Raw genomic sequence first — 23488 nt, forward strand, 5'->3', positions numbered from 1 at the left:
TTACTTTCTCTGGCAATGAGTCTCTCTGTCTCAATCTCTGCTGCCTTGATTTGGTTTTTACAGAATTTATTTAATTTTCTGTGTTTATTTAATGCCTCATCACTACCTACGTGCTTTAGTTCTCTATATCCTTTCTTTTTGTCACTTATTGCGCCCCTTACAGCTCTATTTAGCCATAGTGGTTTCCTCCTATTTCTAGCATGCTTATTCCCATAGGGTATATATTGTGCACAGGTCCTATTCAGGTCCTATTCAGGATGCTAATAAATGTCTCCCATTCACTTTGTGTAGTTTTATGTCTCAGGATATCGTCCCAGTTTATTGCACTAAGATCATCTCTCAACCGTTGGAAATTTGCCTTCCTGAAGTTTAGTGTCCTTGTAACCCCTCTACTACACATCTTATTAAAGAATACATGAAAACTTATTATTTTGTGATCACTATTACCCAAGTGACCCCCAACTTGTATATTTGATATGCGGTCTAGCCTATTGGTTAATATTAGGTCTAGCAGTGCCCCCATTGGTATGATGTTCCTTTTCTGAAATGCTGTGTTACTTCTACTCCAGATGTAATGGGACATACACCTTCCAAAAAATTCAACTTTTGTCTTGTCAGTCCACAGAGTGTTCTCCCAAAGTTTTGGCGATAATTAAGATGTTTTCTGGCAAAACAGAGAGGAGCCTTTATGTTCTTTTTGCTCAGCAGTGGTTTTCGTCCTGGAACTCTGCCATGCATGCCATTTTTGCCCAGTCCCTTTCTTATGGTGGAGTCATGAACACTGACCTTAACTGATGCAAGTGAGGCTTGCAGTTCTTTAAATCTTGTTGTGGGGTCTTTTGTGATCTATTGGATGAGTCGTCGCTACGCTCTTGGGGTAATTTTGGTCAGCCAGACACTACTGGGAAGGTCCACCACTGTTCCATGTTTTCGCCATTAGTAGATAATGGCTCTCACTGTGGTTTGTTGGAGTCATAAAGCTTTAGAAATGGCTTTAAAACCTTTTCCAAACTGACAGATCTCAATTACTTTGTTTATCATTTGTTCTTGAATTTCTTTGGATCGCAGAATGATGTCTAGCTTTTGAGGATCTTTTGGTCTGCTTCACTTTGTCCTATTTAAGTGATTTCTTGATTGAGAACAGGTGTGGCAGTATTCAGGCCTGTGTGTGGCAAGGGAAATTGTACTCAGCTTCCCAAAGATGTGATAAACCACAGTTAATTTATGTTTTAAGAGGGGGTGGGTGTGAAGATATTCAAATGAATCCCCTTTCAATCATTGTGTACTACGTGACGGTGATTACAAAGATCTCCATACACAGTGTAATCTGACTCTTTTGAATACACTGCAGCTGTAAAGGAGGGGGCTGAGAAGCGAGGACTGAGATCTCCCACAGCAGCTGCCAGCTACACAGGATGTCACATCCCCCATGCCATGAGGCAGGCTCTTTGTGTTAAGGTACTATATTTCAATACCGAGTTGTGGAAGAACTATATGTCCCAGCTCTTCACAAAATGGATTTTCTAGCTCAGGGGGAGATCGCGAATGCCAGACTGCATCCCAGCCCAATCTAGCATGTAGGGACGAGGAGATACACATCCCAGCCTTTTGGAACCTCCTAGGACCAATGTGTTTGGTCTCCATGTGTAGCAGGGGCCCAACTGGATCCAAGGACTCCAGAACCGGCTCCCTAGGGACACCCAGTAAGGAATTGTAGCCCATTTTGGTTTCGAGAGATGGTAGCAAGCTTAGACCAGGGGGGTGGAGAGTTAGGTCCAGCCCTGGGAGTAACCCAGAGAGTTTGAAAACTCCTGCAGGTCTCCTCCCACCTGTCTTTTCCTGGGGGAGCTCGTGCCATCAAAACGTGTGGGAGAAGTCCACCAACCAAGTGAGGGCCCACCACCTGCCCCATGTGGCCGCCCATCCCCCGAGCCAGGCTTTCCATCTAAACTGGAAACCGACTTTAAGATCTGCTTATACTTGTTGTACCATGCTTTTGTATTTGTAACTCTGACCACTGTATACGTAACCCTTATGTATATATTAGATTGTTTAGTGAGCCCTTATGGCTATTAAATATATAATTTAATCTAGGGCTTTTCTTTTATCTCGACCCCCAAAACTTACATCTGTTGTTTGGTTCAACGAACACGCTACCGGGCTGGTCTCTAGCCCTATATAAGTCTGTTATATCAAATAGAAACTGGTGGCAGCTCTATCCAGGTCCACAAGGTTCTGCTTCACTGGAGTAGTGAAAGAGCCTCTCAGCCTTTCAGGAGTGTGAGTGAGTGTGGGGCCACGTTAGTGACTGAGTGGACCACCTTTTCTCACTCTCTGGTGCCTCTCTGTACCCATGTGGACAGGAGGTGACAGTGTAGAACTGTACCAATCTGACATTACGCGTCCTCAAGGGGGGGTGCGGAACGTCACATTGGTGCAAAGGGTAGATCCATATCACGTGCTAGGTCTGGCGTAGTGTGACATCTGTCGGGTGGCGGGGTGCGGAACCACCGCAAGAAGCGGCAACAGCGGGATTCTGCGGGGCCCCCCTGGTGCCGATTCTTCACAGTGGGCAATCACTTTTTCACACAGGCCCCTATAGGTTTGGATTTCTTTTTCCCTTAATAATAAAGACCTTAATTTAAAAACAGCATCTTGTGTTTACTTGTGTTATCTTTGTCTAATATTTAAATTTGTTTTGTGATCTGAAACATTTAAGTGTGACAAACATGCAAAAGAATAAGAAATCAGGAAGGGTGCAAACACTTTTTCACACCACTGTATCTATATATTTATCTATATCTCTCTGGGCCCATGTTATAAATAACAATGGAGACAACCTAAGATGTTTGGCTTAGCTTCAGTAATAGGTTTTGAGCATAGTTAGACCTTACACTAGCATGTTTTTGCATTTTGTTTTTTTATTTTTACAAAATTATAACTAAGTACTATTTAAACAGGACACACAGGATGCAAAACAAAACAGCAACTAAATTTTCATAGACAGAAAACAATAGCCTGTATAATGTTGGGTCTTGTTGCATCCTGTTTAAAAGGTTATTAAAAAAATACCTTTCAACAGGAGCTAAAACATGGTGTGAATCTACGTTGAACGGCCACTTTATTAGATACACCCGTCTAGTAGCATGTTGGACCTCCTTTGGCCTTCAGAACTGCAAAAATTCATTGTTTCCTAGGGTCCACTGAGTACTGAAATCATTCTGCAGTGTATGTGAACAAGATAACTTCTCACGGTTTCTGCAAAATAGATGGAGATACTGACTTGCTCGGAACAGAATGTTCTACTTTGTCCCAGAATTGCGCTGTATGATTAAAATCTGGGCACTAAAGGCCAGGGAAGTAAGAAAAACTTACTGATATATTCCTGGAAATAATCCATGGCTACACGACCTTTGTAGCATGGTGCATTGTTGAACTAAAAGTGTCCTTCTGCCATAGCTACCATGAAAAGATGAACTTGGTTGACCATGGACGACCCAACAAAACATTCCCCACACTATTACTCCACCTCCAGCAACTGTTTACACCTGACATGAAGGGTTCATAGATTCAAGCGGCCTGGGCCAAATTCTGACACATCAGCGTAGAGCAAAAGAAATCTGGATTCATCTGACCAGACAATTTGCTTGACTGTGCATCTTCTTTTCATTAGCACGATTTTTCACATCCTCCTCTGACCCTTGTCATCTATGAGGTGTTAATATCCACAGGATCCCCTTTTACTGGATGTTCTTCCGCAATAACACAATTGTACACTCAACAGGGTCGCACAAGAAAATGCCACATGGTTAACAGTTTTTTAACTATTGATCTGACTTTTCAAGAAGCGATCAACATGGTTAATTTCAGTACACAGAAGCTCTAATCGTGAAAGGTTAGGTGTCTTTAATAAAGTGCATATTCGTTGTAGGTTTATTCACAGTACAGCTTTAAGCAGTTTTTCATGGAATTTCTTTGGCTAAAACCACTAAAGGATGATAAAAGAAGATGAATTATAAAAAGGAGGACTTATTCTTCTGCCTATTTTAGCATTCAAGTCAGAAGTAAAATGAGGGTGATAGTCACCACGCTACATCCACTTACTCTTGCTCCACCTGGGTGTTTGATGACTGTACACCTAGGGAAGTGTCTATGCGTTTCGGGGTCACAATGACCTCTTCCTCAGAAGAATATTATTATGCAATTATATTGTCCTGAGGAATAGAGGGTGTGACCCTGAAATGCGTAGACACGTCTATAAATGTATATTCATTGAATTACCAGGTGGAGCATGAGTAACTGGATGTAGCGCAACAATTAACACTCTCATTTTACTTTTTCTGACTCTGATTCCAATCAACTGTGCAGACTATTCCCGGGTGAGAGGAATCCAGCTGCAAACTCCACAGAGATTAATAAAGGCACTACTAGGTGTTGTATTCTGAACACAGAAACCCAAGGTGAGAACGAAAATTAATATACATTTAGTGACGTGTGCACGCGTTTCAGGGTGACACTGACCTCTTCTTCAGAACAATTGTATTATATAATTATATTGTCCTGAAGAAGAGGCGTGCGACCCTGAAATGCGTAGACATTTCAATAAATACATATTTATCGAACTCCCAGGTGGATCATGAATGAATGGATGTAGCGTGGTTACTAACACTTTCATTTTACTTTTTCTGACTCGCATTGCTATCAAGGGACCAGACTGTTTCCGGGTGAGGGGACGCCAACTGCAATCTCCAAAGGGATTAATACAGGCACCAGTTATCAGAGCGTGTAAAGAGAGGAATTATGTTACTAACATTATATAAGGGAAAGTATGAGTTTTCAAAGGGTCTCTAAATGTTTGAAACTGGTATTTTTATTTTAACCTCGTCTGTTTTTATATTTGTTTGTAATTCTGATTAGGATTTAACTACTAAATAAAATGATTGCAATCGTGCAGTTAGGCATAGTAATTAAAGCAATATGTATTTAGAGTAGGTTACATAGTATGACTGAACTCATGCACCGAGGTAAGCAACTGGATGCCGATTCAATCAAAATTATTCAACCCTGTTTTCAATTCATGTTTGCACCTACATCATGTGGAGGCAAGATGGATTCAATCATGTATCAGGAAATCCTAGGAGAAGACTTCATGCTTTCTGTGAAAAAGCTGAAGCTTGGGTGTTATTGGACCTTCCTAAAAGACAACGTTCACAAGCATACCTCAGGGTCCACCAGGGCTTGGTTGCAGCAGACTATTAACAAAGGTGCTCTACTAGGTACTAAAAAAGCTTGTCATGAAGGGGTTGAATAATTCTGAGACTGCAGTATTAAGTAAAAGTGGAATTTTGTGATTAATTTGGAGAAACCACTTGTTATATTAGTTGTGTTGAGCTATGTACATTATTCTTGTCTGATTCGTTTATTGCAAACACAAAGTTTGCCAATTTTGCTAATAAACCCACTTAGAAATGGGGTTAAATATGTTTTATTGCAACAGTAGTATAATCAGTTAAAAAATGTGAAAAATCATTGAAATATAGACAGGAGATCATTAGGATTTCAATACAATTGTATTTCAGATTACAAGCATTTTACTATGAATACTGTATCTATCTAGAGAGACAGAGTGGAACATATATGCTCAGCATAAATTAGTACACCCCCTTTGAAAAGTAGGATTTTAGTCAATATTTCTCCGCACATGAAGTGGGGTGTATTAATTTCTGCATCAACTAATTTGAGTATAACTGAAGATTTTGTAATGACAGTTATATTATCAACCTTACTTTCAGGTTATGGGTTAAAAAAAATGTACTACGAAACTCAGTTTTGTCAATAATTTGGATTCAGTGAGATATTGATGACTGAAATCTTACTTTTCAAAGGGGGTGTACTCATTTGTGCAGCGTAAGTCCTGGATGGCAGCTCTGTGTCACTGAGGTGCAGGGATGCCAACTTGACTTTTTTTTTTTGGATATCTTAGCAAAAAATCACAGACAAACAATATTTTTTAAGGACACATTTGGAGACAATAATAAATCATTATGATTAAGTGATGCATGTGTACAGTCCATATTTCTGAAATATAGACACCAGTCGTATTCAGTGGTAACTGTAAAATCATGATAATTACAGTCATAATATTCTGAATAAGTTTCTTCAGCTTTAAAAAAATAACAGACACCTTCAATTGTTTTTACGGACAGGGCAAAAAAGTACCCTAATTTTACAGACTGTTTTGGAATTTCGGGACAGATGTGGCTGGCCTCGGTGATATAATACCAGAATTGAACGCACCAGTAATGGTAGGTTACTGGAAGGTTTTTGTAAATGGACTGCATTTTGGGTCCAGGGTTTAGAAGCAGCCAGAAGAGCCTGGGTGGGAATGGTAGCTCCCATACACTCGAGTCCGGGCCTTGCAGGTCTTATAAAAGAAAGTTGAATTGTCTCAGGTGGGTCTGAGATAGTGGAGCTGGAGTGAGATCTGCAATGGAGAACAGATCGTGCCTAAAACCGTAGAAGAGACTGGTGTGCCGTGAAAGTAAAACCGTGTAATTTTACTGTGCCTACCCTAAGAAAAGACTGTTGTTTTTGTTGATGAATTTTTTCTTTTGGCTGAAGAAAATTTGCTTGTTTTACTTTTGGAAGTCTATGAGAGACATTAAACCTAAGACTATTTTGCACCAGAACCAAGTGACTTTGTGTACCCCTCACCACTGCTGTGACTCTGAGTCACTTCTCACGGGCAAGCCGTGAGTCAAGACAGTCAAGGAGGTAATGGTCTGAGGTCAAAATACCAGGAAGACAGCAGATTAGAACAAAGAGGTTAAACAGATGGATGGTCAGAACAAGGTCCAAGGTCAGGCGACGAAAGATCATCAAGTAAAACACTAGGCACAGAAAAAAAACAACCACACTTACCGGAAGCTACGTCTGGTAGAGGTCTGGTACTAACAGCCCAGTTAAGTAGCCGGGCAGTCACCTGGGACAATGAACACCTGGTGACAACCAGCACCTCCCAGTCTCGGGGATATATATATATATATATATATACAGTGCCTACAAGTAGTATTCAACCCCCTGCAGATTTAGCTGGTTTGATAAGATGCAAATAAGTTAGAGCCTTCAAACTGCAAACGAGAGTAGGTTTTATGAACAGAAGCATAAATCTTACAAACCAAAAAGTTATGTTGCTCAGTTGAATTTTATTAAATTTTAAACATAAAAGTGTGGGTCAATTATTATTCAACCCCTATGTTTAATATTTTGTGGAATAACCCTTGTTTGCAATTACAGCTAATAATCGTCTTTTATAAGACCTGATCAGGCCGGCACAGGTCTGTGGAGTTATCTTGGCCCACTCCTCCATGCAGATCTTCTCCAAGTTATCTAGGTTCTTTGGGTGTCTCATGTGGACTTTATTCTTGAGCTCCTTCCACAAGTTTTCAATTGGGTTAAGGTCAGGAGACTGACTAGGCCACTCCAACACCTTGACTTTTTCCCTCTTGAACCAGGCCTTGGTTTTCTTGGCTGTGTGCTTTGGGTCGTTGTCTTGTTGGAAGATGAAATTACGACCCATCTTAAGATCCTTGATGGAGGAGCGGAGGTTCTTGGCCAAAATCTCCAGGTAGGTCGTGCTATCCATCTTCCCATGGACGCGGACCAGATGGCCAGGCCCCTTGGCTGAGAAACAGCCCCACAGCATGATGCTGCCACCACCATGCTTGACTGTAGGGATGGTATTCTTGGGGTCATATGCAGTGACATCCAGTCTCCAAACGTCACGTGTGTGGTTGGCACCAAAGATCTCGATCTTGGTCTCATCAGACCATAGAACCTTGAACCAGTCTGTCTCAGAGTCCTCCAAGTGATCATGAGCAAACTGTAGACGAGCCTTGACATGACGCTTTGAAAGTAAAGGTACCTTACGGGCTCGTCTGGAACGGAGACCATTGCGGTGGAGTACGTTACTTATGGTATTGACTGAAACCAATGTCCCCACTGCCATGAGATCTTCCCGGAGCTCCTTCCTTGTTGTCCTTGGGTTAGCCTTGACTCTTCGGACAAGCCTGGCCTCGGCACGGGAGGACACTTTCAAAGGCTGTCCAGGCCGTGGAAGGCTAACAGTAGTTCCATAAGCCTTCCACTTACGGATGATGCTCCCAACAGTGGAGACAGGTAGGCCCAACCCATTGGAAAGGGTTTTGTACCCCTTGCCAGCCTTGTGACCCTCCACGATCTTGTCTCTGATGGCCTTGGAATGCTCCTTTGTCATTCCCATGTTGACCATGTCTGAGTGCTGTTCACAAGTTTGGGGAGGGTCTTAAATAGTCAGAAAAGGCTGGCAAAAGAGATCTTTAATCCACACATGTGAAGCTCATTATTCTTGGTGCCTGAACTACTTCTTAATACTTTAGGGGGACCAAACAGAATTCTTGTGGTTTGAGGGGTTGAATAATAAATGACACTCTGAATTAACTTTTAACGTTTTAAAAAAAAAAACAAAAACAAAATTTGCTGCAGTGCATTTCCCACTTCTAGGCTGATCTACAGTACAAATGTCACAATGCCAAGTTAATTCCGCATGTGTCAACCAGCAAAATCTGCAGGGGGTTGAATACTACTTGTAGGCACTGTATATATATATATATATATATATATATATATATATATATATATATTATATTATATTATATTATATATATATATATATATATATATATATATATATATATATACACACACATACAGTACAGATCAAAAGTTTGGACACACCTTCTCATTTAAAGATTTTTCTGTATTTTCTTGACTATGAAAATTGTACATTCACACTGAAGGCATCAAAGCTATGAATTACAACATGTGGAATTATATACTTAACAAAAAAGTATGAAACAACTGAAAATATGTCTTATATTCTAGGTTCTTCAAAGTAGCCACCTTTTGCTTTGATGACTGCTTTGCACACTCTTGGCATTCTCTTGATGGCTGACTTCAAGAGGTAGTCACCGGAAATGGTTTTCACTTCACAGGTGTGCCCTGTCAGGTTTAATAAGTGGAATTTCTTGCCTTATAAATGGGGTTGGGACCATCAGTTGTGTTGTGCATAAGACATGAACAGTCTATAGTTTTAAGGGTAGGTTGATTTTAACATTGAGAGATACAATATGCAAAACAAAGTCAAGAAAATCACATTGTATAAATTAGATAAATTTATTTGCATTTTGCAGTGAGAAATAAATATTTGATCCCCTACAAACCGTTATGAGTTCTGGCTCCTACAGACCAGTTAGACGCTCCTAATCAACTCGTTACCTGCATTAAAGACAGCTGTCTTACATAGTCACCTGTATAAAAGACTCCTATCCACAGACTCAATTTATCAGTCAGACTCTAACCTCTACAACATGGGCACGACCAAAGAGATTTCTAAGGATGTCAGGGACAAGATCATAGACCTGTACAAAACTGGAATGGGCTACAAAACCATAAGTAAGATGCTGGGTGAGAGGGAGACAACTGTTGGTGCAATAGTAAAAAAATGGAAGAAATGCAAAATGATTGTCAATCAACATCGATCTGGGGCACCATGCAAAATCTCACTTCATGGGTATCCTTGATGAGGAGGAAGGGAGAGATCAGCCTAAAACTACACGGGGAGAACTTGTTAATGATCTCCAGGCAGCTGGGACCACAGTCACCAAGAAAACCATTGGTAACACATTACGCCTTAAAGGTTTAAAATCCTGCAGTGCCCACAAGGTCCCCCTGCTCAAGAAGGCACATCTGCAGGTCCGTCTGAAGTTTGCCAGTGAACACCTAGATGATTCTGTGAGTTATTGGGAGAAGGTGCTGTGGTCAGATGAGACAAAAATTGAGCTCTTTGGCATTAACTCAACTCGCCGTATTTGGAGGAAGAAGAAGGATGAGTAGAACACTAAGAACATCGTCTCAACCGTGAGGCATGGTGGGGGAAACATTATACTTTGGGGGTGCTTTTCTGCAAAGGGGACATGACGACTGCACCGTACTGAAGGGAAGATGGATGGGTTCATGTATCGCGAGATTTTGGCCAACAACTTCCTTCCCTCAATAAGAGCATTGAAGATGGGTCGTGGCTGGGTCTTCCAGCAAAACAATGACCTAAAACATACAGCCAAGGCAACAAAGGAGTGGCTCATAAAGATGCACAGTAAGGTCATGGAGTGGCCTAGCCAGTCTCCAGACCTTAATCCCATAGAAAAACTTATGAAGGGAGTTGAAGCTCCGAGTTGCCAAGCGACAGCCTCAAAATCTGAATGATTTAGAGATGATCTGCAAAGAGGAGTGGACCAAAATTCCTCCTGATGTGCGCAAACCTCATCATCAACTACAAAAAACGTCTGACTGTTGTGCTTGCCAACAAGGGTTTTGCCACCAAGTATTAAATCTTGTTTGCCAGAGGAATCAAATACTTATTTCTCACTGCAAAATGCAAAAAAAAGTTATCTAATTTATGCAATGTGATTTTCTTGATTTTTTTGGGATATTTTTTGGATATTCTATCTCTCAATGTTAAAATTAGCCTGCCCTTAAAATTATAGACTCTTCATTTCTTTGTTAGTGGGCAAACTTACAAAAACAGCAAGGGATCAAATACTTATTTCCCCCACTGTATATATATATATATATATATATATATATATATATATATATATATATATATATATATATATATATATATATATATATACACAGTACAGACCAAAAGTTTAGACTCACTTTCTCATTTAAAGATTTTTCTGTATTGTCATGACTATGAAAATTGTACATTCACACTGAAGGCATCAAAACTATGAATTAACACATGTGGAATTATATACTTAACAAAAAAGTGTGAAACAACTGAAAATGTCTTATATTCTAGGTTCTTCAAAGTAGCCACTTTTTGCTTTGATGACTGCTTTACACACTCTTGGCATTCTCTTGACGAGCATCAAGAGGTAGTCACCGGAAATGGTTTTCACTTCACAGGTGTGCCCTGTCAGGTTTAATAAGTGGGATTTCTTGCCTTATAAATGGGGTTGGGACCGTCAGTTGTGTTGTGCAGAAGTCTGGTGGATATACAGCTGATAGTCCTACTGAATAGACTGTTAGAATTTGTATTAGGGCAAGAAAAAAGCAGCTAAGTAAAGAAAAACGAGTGGCCATCATTACTTTAAGAAATGAAGGTCAGTCAGTGCGAAAAATTAGGAAAACTTTGAAAGTGTCCCCAAGTGCAGTTGCAAAAACCATCAAGCGTTACAAAGAAACTGGCTCACATGAGAACTGCGCCAGAAAAGGAAGACCAAGAGTCTCCTCTGCTTCTGAGGATAAGTTTATCCGAGTCACCAGCCTCAGAAATCGCAGGTTAACAGCAGCTCATATTAGAGACCAGGTCAATGCCACACAGAGTTCTAGCAGCAGACACATCTCTACAACAACTGTTAGGAGGAGACTTTGTGCAGCAGGCCTTCATGGTAAAATAGCTGCTAGGAAACCACTGCTAACGACAGGCAGCAAGCAGAAGAGACTTGTTTTGGGCTAAAGAACGCAAGGAATGGACATTAGACCAGTGGAAATCTGTGCTTTGGTCTGATGAGTCCAAATTTGAGATCTTTGTTCCAACCACCGTGTCTTTGTGCGACGCAGAAAAGGTGAACAGATGGACTCTACATGCCTGGTTCCCACCGTGAAGCATGGAGGAGGAGGTGTGATGGTGTGGGGGTGCTTTGCTGGTGACACTGTTGGGGATTTATTCAAAATTAAAGGCATACTGAACCAGCATGGCAACCACAGCATCTTGCAGCGGCATGCTATTCCATCCGGTTTGCATTTAGTTGGACCATCATTTATTTTTCAACAGGACATTGACCCCAAACACACCTCCAGGCTGTGTAAGGGCTATGTGACCAAGAAAGAGAGTGATGGGGTGCTACGCCAGATGACCTGGCCTCCACATTCACCAGACCTGAACCCAATCGAGATGGTTTGGGGTGAGCTGGACCGCAGAGTGAAGGCAAAAGGGCCAATAAGTGCTAAGCATCTCTGGGAACTCCTTCAAGATTGTGGGAAGACCATTTCTGGTGACTACCTCTTCAAGCTCATCAAGAGAATACCAAGAGTGTGCAAAGCAGTCATCAAAGCATAAAGGTGGCTACTTTGAAGAACCTAGAATATAAGACATATTTTCAGTTGTTTCACACTTTTTTGTTAAGTATATAATTCCACATGTGTTAATTCATAGTTTTGATGCCTTCAGTGTGAATGTACAATTTTCATAGTCAAGAAAATACAGAAAAATCTTTAAAAGAGAAGGTGTGTCCAAACTTTTGGTCTGTACTGTATATATATGTATTGTACATTCTGTGCAGTAAAGGAGTACTTTAGGTAAAAGGAAACATTGAGCTCTCCATGGTCCTGAAACAGGCATGAACAGTGAGTGGAGAATTGAGACTTTGGTTGTTATTACATTGCTGTTATCCATTGCCTGTTAGCTCCTAAGGCTCTTCTTTTTCTGTAATGGTATACACAGCATGGAAATACAGTAATTCGGTTAATATACCATGCCAGGCTTCACATGTAACCCCACTAATAAGAAATATGTACAGCGTGGTAAGTTTTAATCTTTCCACAATAGATTATAAAATGTAACAGTAACTGTATAATTATCCAAAGGTTCTGCTCACTAAGTAGAGAAATGAGCGGCTCAGAGGTTGAAAGCTTGGTCCTGTGGTATATACAGCTTACGGTCTTGAACGAATTGCTGCATTTCATGCGTTAAAGAAACACTTTTTGTGTAACACAGGGTAATTCAAATAACACAATCTGTATACAAATGTATATCAATGTAAATCTGTATATTGCATAAAAGTCAGTGTAGATGTAGCAGAGCTAAATTTGTCATTCAATGATATAGGGAAATATTTAGATTTGAGAGTCCTCAGTGGTTGATACCTTTTAATGGCTAACTGAAAAGATGGTAACAAATTGCAAGCTTTCAAGACTACTCCGGTCTCTTCATCAGGCATAGTATAACACAAAATCTGAAGAAGTTTCATGAAGATGCGGTACATTCTGGTATCCTCCATTTTGATATAGGGAAAATATATATTCTTGTACCGTGTTAGCCAACTCATTTGTTCATTGTGATAAGGAGTCTTACATCATCAGACATTTAAAGTATATACAAATATATGCTATAAATGTCTGACAGAGGTGGGTGCCTAATTCCGGGAATGGAGGTCCCTATTATATAATTCAGCATGTTCGTTGGCTTTAGAGAATCTCTTTAAGTCATTAGGTAAAATCAGATGGTATTCAGAAGTAAGTTAGGGTAAGGGAGTTGTCATACAATCAGATGTGCTGATTACTCATTAGATAATGGAAAATTAAGCATTTTTACAATTTGATGTGTTTAAAAGTAATATTGCTGGGTAGAGATAAACTGATGATTGTGCCACTGCTGCATCCTATGTAAGGCGTGTGTCCGATCATGTAGACGAGCTTTAGCTGCTGGTCGGCATATGCTACTTGTATTAAACCCAGGAACGAGGGAAGATAAGTGAATATTACCTACTAATGGCGCTGTTGGGGTCTATTTCATGCTTAAGATATTACTCCTCTCTGCCTGTTCCTTTAATCTAAGTTGCTAACGTATGTGTTATAGAAGAGGAACTTTGAGCTCACCTCAATAAATCACATCAGTGCCGTACAGCTGGTTAGCTGTGTATAATCCGACCACACCACAGCTTTCTGTGTACATTATATAGTGACAGGGAGCTGCCAAATCAGTGCTGGAAGTGTGGTTGGACTATGCTGCACGTGCCAAGTTGTCCTGTAGTGATAATCTCTTGATGATAAAATGATGATTGTAGTGAAACAGCAAAACACAGCCCAGTAAGCGACATCACTGTAGTCAGGGATTCTACTCCTACACTATGGTGCTCTCAGAAAGCAAAAACCTGGGGACAGATTCTAGCAATCTCTAGGCTGCCAAGCAGGACATAAGCATTGGCCATAAATGTGCTGTAGTTTTCATGCCTCATACACTGATCAGTCAATATATTCCCGATTTATTACATTAGAACTATAGGACCATAAGTAAATTTCAAACTAGATATTCATTGAAATTAAATCAGAGATATTGCCCTTGACAACCCATTAGATGGCTAGTTTTCATTTTCCAAGTCACAAAACGGCAAATGGAATGGGAGTTGTTACAATGGGCACAGCCCATTGTGCCCAGCGTTTACAATGCCCGCATTGTGCAGCCTCACACAACATGCCATTTCAAGATTTCTGTGCATGGAAATATGTTGGTTGCTTTCTGCCCCTATCAGACAAAGGGCAAACTAGGAGGACACACAACTGCATGTTTTAAAGATAACAAAAAACCGTCATATTTGTGATTATTCATGGTTTAACTAAAGTACCTGATATGCCTTGCTGGCATGTGCCCCATGTATTTAATTAGACAGAATGGGAGGCATCTGCTCATGTTTTGTTCTTATTTCTGTACGAGATGAAGTTTTACTTGGTGACTTAAACTGTTTATTAAAAGCAAAGGAAATGTAGCCACCTACAGTCTATAAGGCGGCAGAATAGTAGAGGACATGATGTTCAGAACAGGCAACACATACACCACTGTCAACATAGACCCTGATTCATCATTACCTTTGTGCCACTTTTTTTTGTCTATTTTTGTGCCTTTTTTCATTTGCATCCAATTCATTAATCCTATTTGTGCCTCTTTTTAAGTCTATTTTATAAGTGCTCGCCTGTTTTGTTTTTTTGCTTCGTAGATGAAGTTTAGCGATTCCAGATGGTTTCGCCTGATACATCAAGTGTGACTTTTTAAAAAGTTGCAAAATTTACATACAACTCCACTTCAGCCCACCCCACCTTGTATTTTTGAGTATGCCAGTATTTTGGCACAATTTCGGCGACATTTTGTGAAACGGGCAACTTTTTGAGCAAAAGATCAAGTCAGAGCAAAAAAACATTTTTGACTTTGTGCCAAACTCATGAATTGCGCGCGCCATTTTGAAGAATTTGGCACAAAAATGGCAACTAATACCACAAGAATAAAAAGGAAAGTGACTTAAAATTTTTTGCAAATGATGAATTGAGGCCTGAGTGTATACAGTATTTGTACAGGCATAAATTATACCTACATTTTCAGATCTCTTAAGCATCTAAAAACAAACCGTAGAGGGATAGTGGATGGACAAACTGACTTACTTTATGTTGTTCTTAATACATAAGATATTGAACGTCTTGTACTGCCAACCAAGATGACTAGGAATAGACCTTCAAATACTTCATTCATCAACATTTTGTGACTATTATTCTAATTTATTCAAAAGGTGATTTCATAATTGGGTAATAATAAATAGCTCTGCTCATGTAATCTCCTCTAAAAGCTAAATATACTTATAATGGAGATCCCATGCTTAGAGGAGGACTAATATAGGGCGGTAGTGTCCCTGTAGTAATTTATAGAAAGTTTCTAATCAGCTTTGAAATTGCTGGAAACACTGGATCAATCCACTTATCTATCTTCTTACAAGGGAAATAATTAACTTATCAATATGTGTGGCCTAGAGGAATTTAGAAGGTTTAAACACAGTGAAGTATGCCACCAAAAATTGTAAAAAAAAAAAAGTGTACAGTAGTTAATCTATATGCTCACGAAGGTAAAATAAAAAAGTGCTTTTCTCATAAAAGTGATTCTGGGTTTCGCATCTTTTTAGGCTTCATCCAGGGCACATGTATAGTGCTGAATTATATTCAAACCTTCTGTATCCATCTATACCCCTTTGATAAATGTCAGGTGGCTGCAAGTCTCTACTACTAATCATGAACTTTAAGACAGTATGAACACATTATTTTGTGTAGACATATCAGTATCAAATGGCTCTCATCAGCATTACCTTTCCCAGTGGCTGCAGACATTGGGATCCTCTGGATTTAGCAAGACCGCAGTTCCTAGCACTAGACACAAAATGAACACCTTGACTGTCCATCTCACCGCAGCAAAAAGCTTCATTTTGACACCTGGAAGGAAAAAAAAAAGTCATCAAATAGGTGGCTACAAAAAGACTTCCTGCGTGATAAGAAAACTGCTGCAAACATGAGAGAGCTCACTAGTGTGTTTTTGAATCTTACTTTAAAGGGGTTTCCCTTAACAGAAAGTGATGATATATCATTACCATGCGCCATCATATTCTGAACAGCAGGAATCTGACTGACATGACCCTCACTAGTCCTGTGAATGGAGAGATCGCTGCGCTCGCTTAGTGCTGCAGTAACTTCAAGTTTTTCCCGGCACAATGAGGCTCATGGTCAGCCGCAGGGAACTGTGAAACAACTGTATTCAACTGGAGGAGGAATACTGGACCAGACGCCCATTTTCTGGAGATTATTTAGAATGTCATGGATCTGATATTTGTAGCACATTTAGTTCTGTAACAATAAAATACTTTAAAATGGATTAATTACCCACAATAAGTCTCTGATATTTCACTACAGAAATATTTAGGTAGATTCTGCACTGGTGGACACAGATAGAAGAGGTCCCTGTGCAAGTACAGTATACAGGCGCTTTGCAGTCACAATGCACAGCTCCTTCTGTTTTAGAGGTGGTAGTGGCCCCCTTGCCTCTTAGGCCCCTGTGTGATTGCACCAATGATAAGTCTGCATCTGGTAAATTCAATTTATACATATAAAAGGAACTTAAAGGGGTTTTCCAACAAACGAAAGTTCATTTTAATCAACAGATATTGGAATAAAAATAACTTCCACAGTTAGATGTGTTTAAATAAAATGTTCCTGTGCGGAGATAATGTTATAAATGTGCCCCTGCTGTGTACTGTGTAATGGCTGTGTCTGACCGTGCAGGAGCATGGTCTGATCATACCACATCTTCTGGGCAGGGGAGGAAGCAAAAGAGAGTATACAGACAGGACAGCAGGGGATTACAGTTGATTTTTTTTGTGAGGTAAAACATTTCCCTGCCTGTTGATAAACAATGTTTTACTTCAAAGAAAGAATCATTTGTGATCCCCTGCTGTCTTGTCTGTATACTCTTTTGCTTCCTCTCCTGCCCAGGAGCTGTGGTATGATCAGACCATGTTCCTGTACGGTCAGAGACAGCCATTACACAGTACACAGCAGTTATTTTGCTTTCCCCATGACTCACAATCCATGCACTTGATAAAGACTCATTGGAGTTAAAACGTTGTGTGGTCTTTTTGACATGGCGGAATAAAAAAGGTTTACATCCTTATGACACCCTGAAGTGGACGCTGTCTATTTTTCCTGCTCTTTTTCACAACCCAGAAACTCACTCAGCTTTTATGCACACACACTGATTACAAGCAAACGGGTCACATGTGGGGATGTTACCTTCAGAAGCCATTCAAACCCATTTGTGTCAAATTCTGTGCATGTTATCAGGCCAAAATCACCAGGGTATGTGAACTTTTGATCAGGGTCATTTGGATGTTTTTGGTTTTCATTAAGATTTAAAAAGAGAAAACACAGTAGTTTGACAATAAATGGCTTCACCCAACCAATAACCATGAGTGGAGAAAAAGTTTTTTTGTTATCATTCATATTCTCTGAAACAAGGCCAAGAAAGGAAAAATTCTGCCGGGGTATGTAAGCTTTTGAGCACAACTGTATAAAATGTGTCATTTATATTGCTCTCTCCTTATATTGGACAAAACACCTTTTGTAACCCCTCAGGATTTAGAGCTGTAGGTGACCAAAACCTATGCACTCATGTAGTAATAGACCCAAAGCAAACATCACAGAGATATAGCATGCAGGAAGATAGATTTAAAGGAAACATGTCACGTGAAAAAACGCTAGTAGACTGCAGATATGGGGTTAATCTGCAGGTTAATAGCATTGTGAACCTGTCTGGCACCGGCACTTAGACTCCCTCTGCCGGGAGGAAATTAACTTAATTCATTCTGGTAGCGTTCTGGTTTCAGTCACGGGGGTAGTGCTGATTCAGTCACTGCTCTGTGTATAGAGAGTGGCGGTTGTAACCGCGCATCCGGCACTGACTGACAGCAGCACAGCATTAGGGTCGGCTGTCAGTTAGTGCTGGGGGCGCAGTTACAGCCTCTGCTCTCTATACACAGAGCAGTGACTGCGGCTGTGCCAGCGGCACCCCAGTGACTGTAACCTGAATGCTAACGGGAGGAATAAAGTTCATTTCCTCCTGGCAGTGTGGGTCTAAGTGCCGACGCTGGGCAGGTTCAAAATGCTATTAACCTACAGATTAACAAGGTTAATTGCGTTTTTTCACGTAACAGGTTCACTTTAAATAAAATATAGAAGATAGATTTAAAAATAATATAGAAAATAATATAGAATATTATACCATGCAGAAATGTTATTTATATAGTAATGAATCTAGAGATTTAGGGTTAAAGGGAATCTGTCAGCACCCCCAAACTATTAATATACACATGTAGCTCTTTTAAAAAGAAGTCCAGCAATACCGTTACATGGCCAGTCAGTTCCTTCATTACTGAGAAATCAGGGTGTGAATTGTACTGCAAATGAGTCTGAAGATCTGAAGCCTCTGTCACTCCAGCTCTATTATCCATCCAGTGCCTCCTCCTTCTGCTTTACTGATCGACCTCTGTGCTGTGTGACTTCAAGCAAAAGAGCCATCAGCCATGCAGGAACAGGTGGCGTTGGGCGGGGAATAGAGCTGGAGTGACAGAGGATCTTCAGCCTCATTTGCATATCAATTCAAATGCTGATTTCTCAGTAATGGAGAAACGGACAGGCCATGTAAAGTTATTGCTGGACTTGGCTATGAAACAGCTATAGACACATAGAAATAGTTTGGAAGCCAAATCCTGCTGACAATTTCCCTTTAGGCCATATGTGTAGTTTCAGTAAAATCTTACATGTTGTTGTGGTATGTGAGAAGTTTTGATCAGTTTAGTTGTCTGGCATTTAGCATTTAGCAGAACCAGCATTCATACTAAAATACTGAAATCCTACAGGTAGGGCTACATGAGTAAGGACAAACTACAAGCTAACAACATAGCTCATGTGCAAGTTACTTTTCTATAAAAAATATTGCTTGAACAGAAGTCATTTCAGGTCACAAACAATATATAAGCATATACCATAAAATAATAATAATCCATTAAAAGGTTGAATTAGATAATTGTAGAAGAAATCCTCCAGGAATTATAACAGCGTAATTCTAAATTACAAATGCAACAGCCAATCTGACATAATGAAGCACATCTCTTAGTGAAATGTAACATTGTACTTGGATTTAGAGGTTCTCCAGAAGAGCAGGAATTACACCGCCCGGCACTGTAACCGGAGGTAAAGATACTGTGGCAGTAACAGACACATATACATGAATTTACAATAACACTAAAATCAATGGTTGTTACTCTGAAAGGTTCTGCTTATTGGCAAATGCTAACAAGTCATTTTTTCCGAAGCTGAGTGGGCCTCTCCTATCATTTACATATACGCTATTTGCCGAAATAGCTATTTATGTGAAATACACTTAACCCCGTATCGACCAGGTGTGCAAGCAAAGACCTGCTTCCTGCCCTTATTGTCATTGCTCCTCTATTGCCGACCTGGCTCATATTGGAAATCAAATAGCCAGCCGCTTGGACGGAGAACGTCCTCTGATCTAAGTCCAGTTATATTAGGATCATATATAGTTGACCTTCTTCTACTAATAAGATGTAGAATACAAGACAAGTCTGTTATTTCTCTACCGCCCAGGGAAGTCAAAGTGACTACAGCTAAGTGCTCTTTACAAGCAGGAGACAAAAGACAAGCTTTTCTCTTCATTAGCCGCTTCATGTTCCCATTCACCTGCCCCTAAAACTTTTTTTTAGTGTGCTACTGTCGTCTTCAGGGAACACTTGAGCAGGCATACAAAGCTCTGTGGGATATTAAGCATGGTCGGCTAGCTGTGAATATCTTCTCTGTGTGTAATAGGGGCAGCGGGTACATCAGACATGGCCCCATTGTCGTGTACTATCTTACAAGTTTAATGGATTATGTCCCCTTTGGGCTCAAGGGAGCTGTGTTTACCACTGAGAATTTCCACACAAATGGATTATTAACTAGAGTGGCATCAATCCTTTATTTCCCCAAGTTATAAATACAGAATGTCTTCCTATAAATTTAGGAGGACTCCCCAGGCAGGCATTTATAAAGAATTTCACCTCAAGAAATAAAAAGGCAGATACAAAGAAAATAACATTTTCTTATTTCAAAGAAAAATCTCCCTTTCCCCTCCAGAGTCTCAAAAGTGGAAAAATAAAGACACGCAGAAATGTCCATGCATAGTGCTTGGGAGTGATGGCCATATTGTTACCTTCCCAGGGCTGAATAGAAAGTATTAGTGGCATGTACTAAGCTGCCCATACAGAATAGAAAGCTGTCAGCTGAATGATGGTTCGGCCGATCATTTGGTCAACAACAACTTGTCTCGACTCCTCTGTACACTAGATCACTCGGCTCTGCTGTGCGCTCCTGTGTTCTTTATTAGAGTGCTGCGGCCAGGCTCTTCTGGAGGCAATTTATCTCACGGAGAATAAATCTGCCAGGTTACATAATCATGTACAATTTGACTGAAAGAAAAATATATTACTTTTGCATGTGAGATGGTAAAATCGTATACATCCAAGATACACTGACAAGCAAAAGGATAACAATGTTTTGAACTTTTGACTTTCAGGCTCCATATCTCACCATCCACTACTGCTTTGAATGTGAGACTACCATCATTTTATAGACAGTCATCTTGGCTATCTCATACATAAATTTGACTTGCAACTATTTAGCATTTGATTAGTTATGCAGATTCTTGCCATGTCACTGCTTTGTTACTGTTTTGCTCCTAAAAATCTAAAATTTAAATGTTTATTATTTTGTGTATTTAGTATATTGTAAATCCACCTTTGGCTTTCAACACTGCCTGAAACCTTCTGGTCTTGATCTCAATCAGATTCAAACATATCTCAACCATACTGGTTGACTCATTTGGGTATGTATGTTTCTTCAACTCTACCCATAAGTGTTCGACTGGGTTGATGTCTTGGTACTGTGGGGCCAATCAAGCACCCATACTTCATTGTCAATGAACCATTTATTCACCAATCTTAACGCATGATTCGGGTCGTTGTCCTGCTGGAACACTATGTCGTCCTTTTCATACCCATAGTACTTGAGTGTACGAAGTAACTCATCTTGCAGGATACTCACATATAGCTCAGCATTGAGACCACCATTATCCTGATTAAGTATCCCACGCCTTTGGCTGTGAAACAACCCCATATCATCAGGCTTCCTCCACCAAAGTTAACAGTTCCTCGATCCGTTAGCCCCCTTTTTCCCTTGTTTCTTTCAGACCCATTTGCACCCATCAGTGCCTAGTCTACTGATTTTCGTCTCATCGCTCCAAATCACTTGTTTCCAATCTTCTACTGTTCACTTCTTGTACACTCGAGTTGATGCTTCTTATGATGATATTGGAGTCAAGGCTTCTTCACCTTTTTTTGGTCAACCATTACAGACTTGTGTAACGTGCGTTGCACGGTGCTTGTATGGACGTATCTGATGTCACTATTACGAAAGCATAAGAGCCACCTCTACTGCCATGTCTGCGCGCCAGAACTGATAGTACTTGTGATTAGCCGACTTGTTGACTCTGATATTTTGCCTGGATGTCCACCTTTTGGCTTTTGAATGTATGGACGGACTTAATTTCATATTCTTTCAACGGTCATGGCACTCAAAGGAAGCAGTTTGGCAACTTTCTTGGCTGACAGACCGCTATCGATGAGCTGGATGATGGGGTTTCTCTTTTCTTGGGAAATCTTTTTCATGGCTGCTCTTCCACTTGAACCAGTGACCTTTTGCTTGGGAATCAACCTAATATCACACTGAGTTATTAGGGAATGTGAGAACAGGTTGTTTTTTGTAGTATACAGGAAGAAAAAGATTTTTCCACCACCAGGAGCAAAACAGCAACAATGCAGTGACATGACAAGAATTTGCATAATATGCTAAATTGCAGTAGTTGTAAGTCAAATTTATGCATGAGAAAGCCAAGATGATTGTTTATAAAATGATGGTAGACTCACGTGTGAAGCAGTAGTGGATGGTGAGATATGGAGCCTGAAAGTCAAAAGTTCAAAACATTGTGTAGCACCGGCGTCCCTGCACACTGCCCTTCTCCCTCCGCAGGGACGCCAACTCACTCACTGCCGTGGTCCCGCACTCCCTCCTCCTTCTCCTGCTGCCTGGAGTTCTGCATAAGGCTCGCAGATCCCAGAGCACTATTCTTAGGGCGCGCGCGGTCCCACCTTCTTAAAGGGACAGCGTGTGCCATCCTAAATTGTCCCCATCCAATTGCTGGGATACACTTGATGGGAGGTGCCTGAGCAATGTGGTTAGTTAGTCCAGCGCACGCTTGCTAGTTGTCAGGTCCCCAGTACCTTTTGTTTGTATTCCAGTCTGCCGGTATATCAGCCAAGCCCATCAGCCTGCCTGTATATCTGCCATGCCCGCCAGTATCAGCCAGCCTGGACATCAGCCGTGCCAGTCAGTATACTTGCCGTACCAACTTGCACCGGCCTGTGTCTATCTGTACACCAGTCGTACCAGCCTGCACTTGCCGGTACCAGCTGTACTTTCTTTACGGGCCGTTCCAGCTACCTGTTCCTTAGGGGGTCAGCTGCTGTGCCAAGTCTAACCCCACCATCAGGGGTGTTAGCCCCATCACCAGTGGCTCTAGTGAAGAGTCAGGTGCTCACCTAGTCACGCCCCACCAGGCTCATCGTACCTCGGCACAGTGGTTCCACCACTCCCATTACACATTGTTACCCTTTTGCTCATCACTGTAATTAAATTATTAATTCACACAAGTCTTATAAATAGCAAGTTATGAGGAATTAGGATGGGGAGAACATATAACTAAAAAAATAAACCAGAAAACATTAAGATGGACTTGACATGGAAAGCTCCTGTTTGCACATAATGTCGCATCTAAATTAGAGAAAGGAGTGCCCAGCTAGCCTGGATGATTTACTGGGGCACACAAAGACTGGAAAGCATGTATAATTCCAGAATGATAGGGGTTAATCCGTTTCTGTAACCATGTAAACCAATGTAGGAAGCATTGTATGTGTGTAGGTCGAAGTGCAATAAAACTTTCCCAACTATTGTAAACTCATTTCATGTGTGTCATTTTTCTACAATTTCTACATTTTGAGACTGGTACAATTTTTTTTCTTCACATAGTTTGCTGCTTCAGAGTTTTTAGATCTTTTAATCAGATGTTTTCAAGGCTACTGAAGTAAAATTATAAACATTTCAACTTTTATTGACAAATGCATCAAGTTTATGTAATGACTTCATATTTACAGTGTTTACTCTTTTTTTTTAGACTTCTGCT

The 23488-nt window shown here is 40.5% G+C and overlaps 1 protein-coding gene across 6 annotated transcripts in view; it reads right to left on the reverse strand.

The window, feature by feature from the left end:
* Positions 1–23488, reverse strand: part of MEGF11 (multiple EGF like domains 11) — a 752211-nt gene that overhangs the window by 588924 nt on the left and 139799 nt on the right. For all 6 annotated transcript variants that reach the window (XM_073653441.1, XM_073653443.1, XM_073653439.1 and 3 more), the window contains exon 2: positions 15954–16077. In XM_073653441.1, the coding sequence (XP_073509542.1) occupies positions 15954–16069 (116 nt within the window). In that variant the 5' untranslated portion in view covers positions 16070–16077. The remainder of the gene's footprint in view (positions 1–15953; positions 16078–23488) is intronic.

The sequence above is a fragment of the Phyllobates terribilis genome, unplaced genomic scaffold (assembly GCF_046119375.1).
Source record: "Phyllobates terribilis strain yellow unplaced genomic scaffold, ASM4611937v1 Scaffold_11__3_contigs__length_659146591, whole genome shotgun sequence".
NCBI lineage: Eukaryota > Metazoa > Chordata > Amphibia > Anura > Dendrobatidae > Phyllobates > Phyllobates terribilis.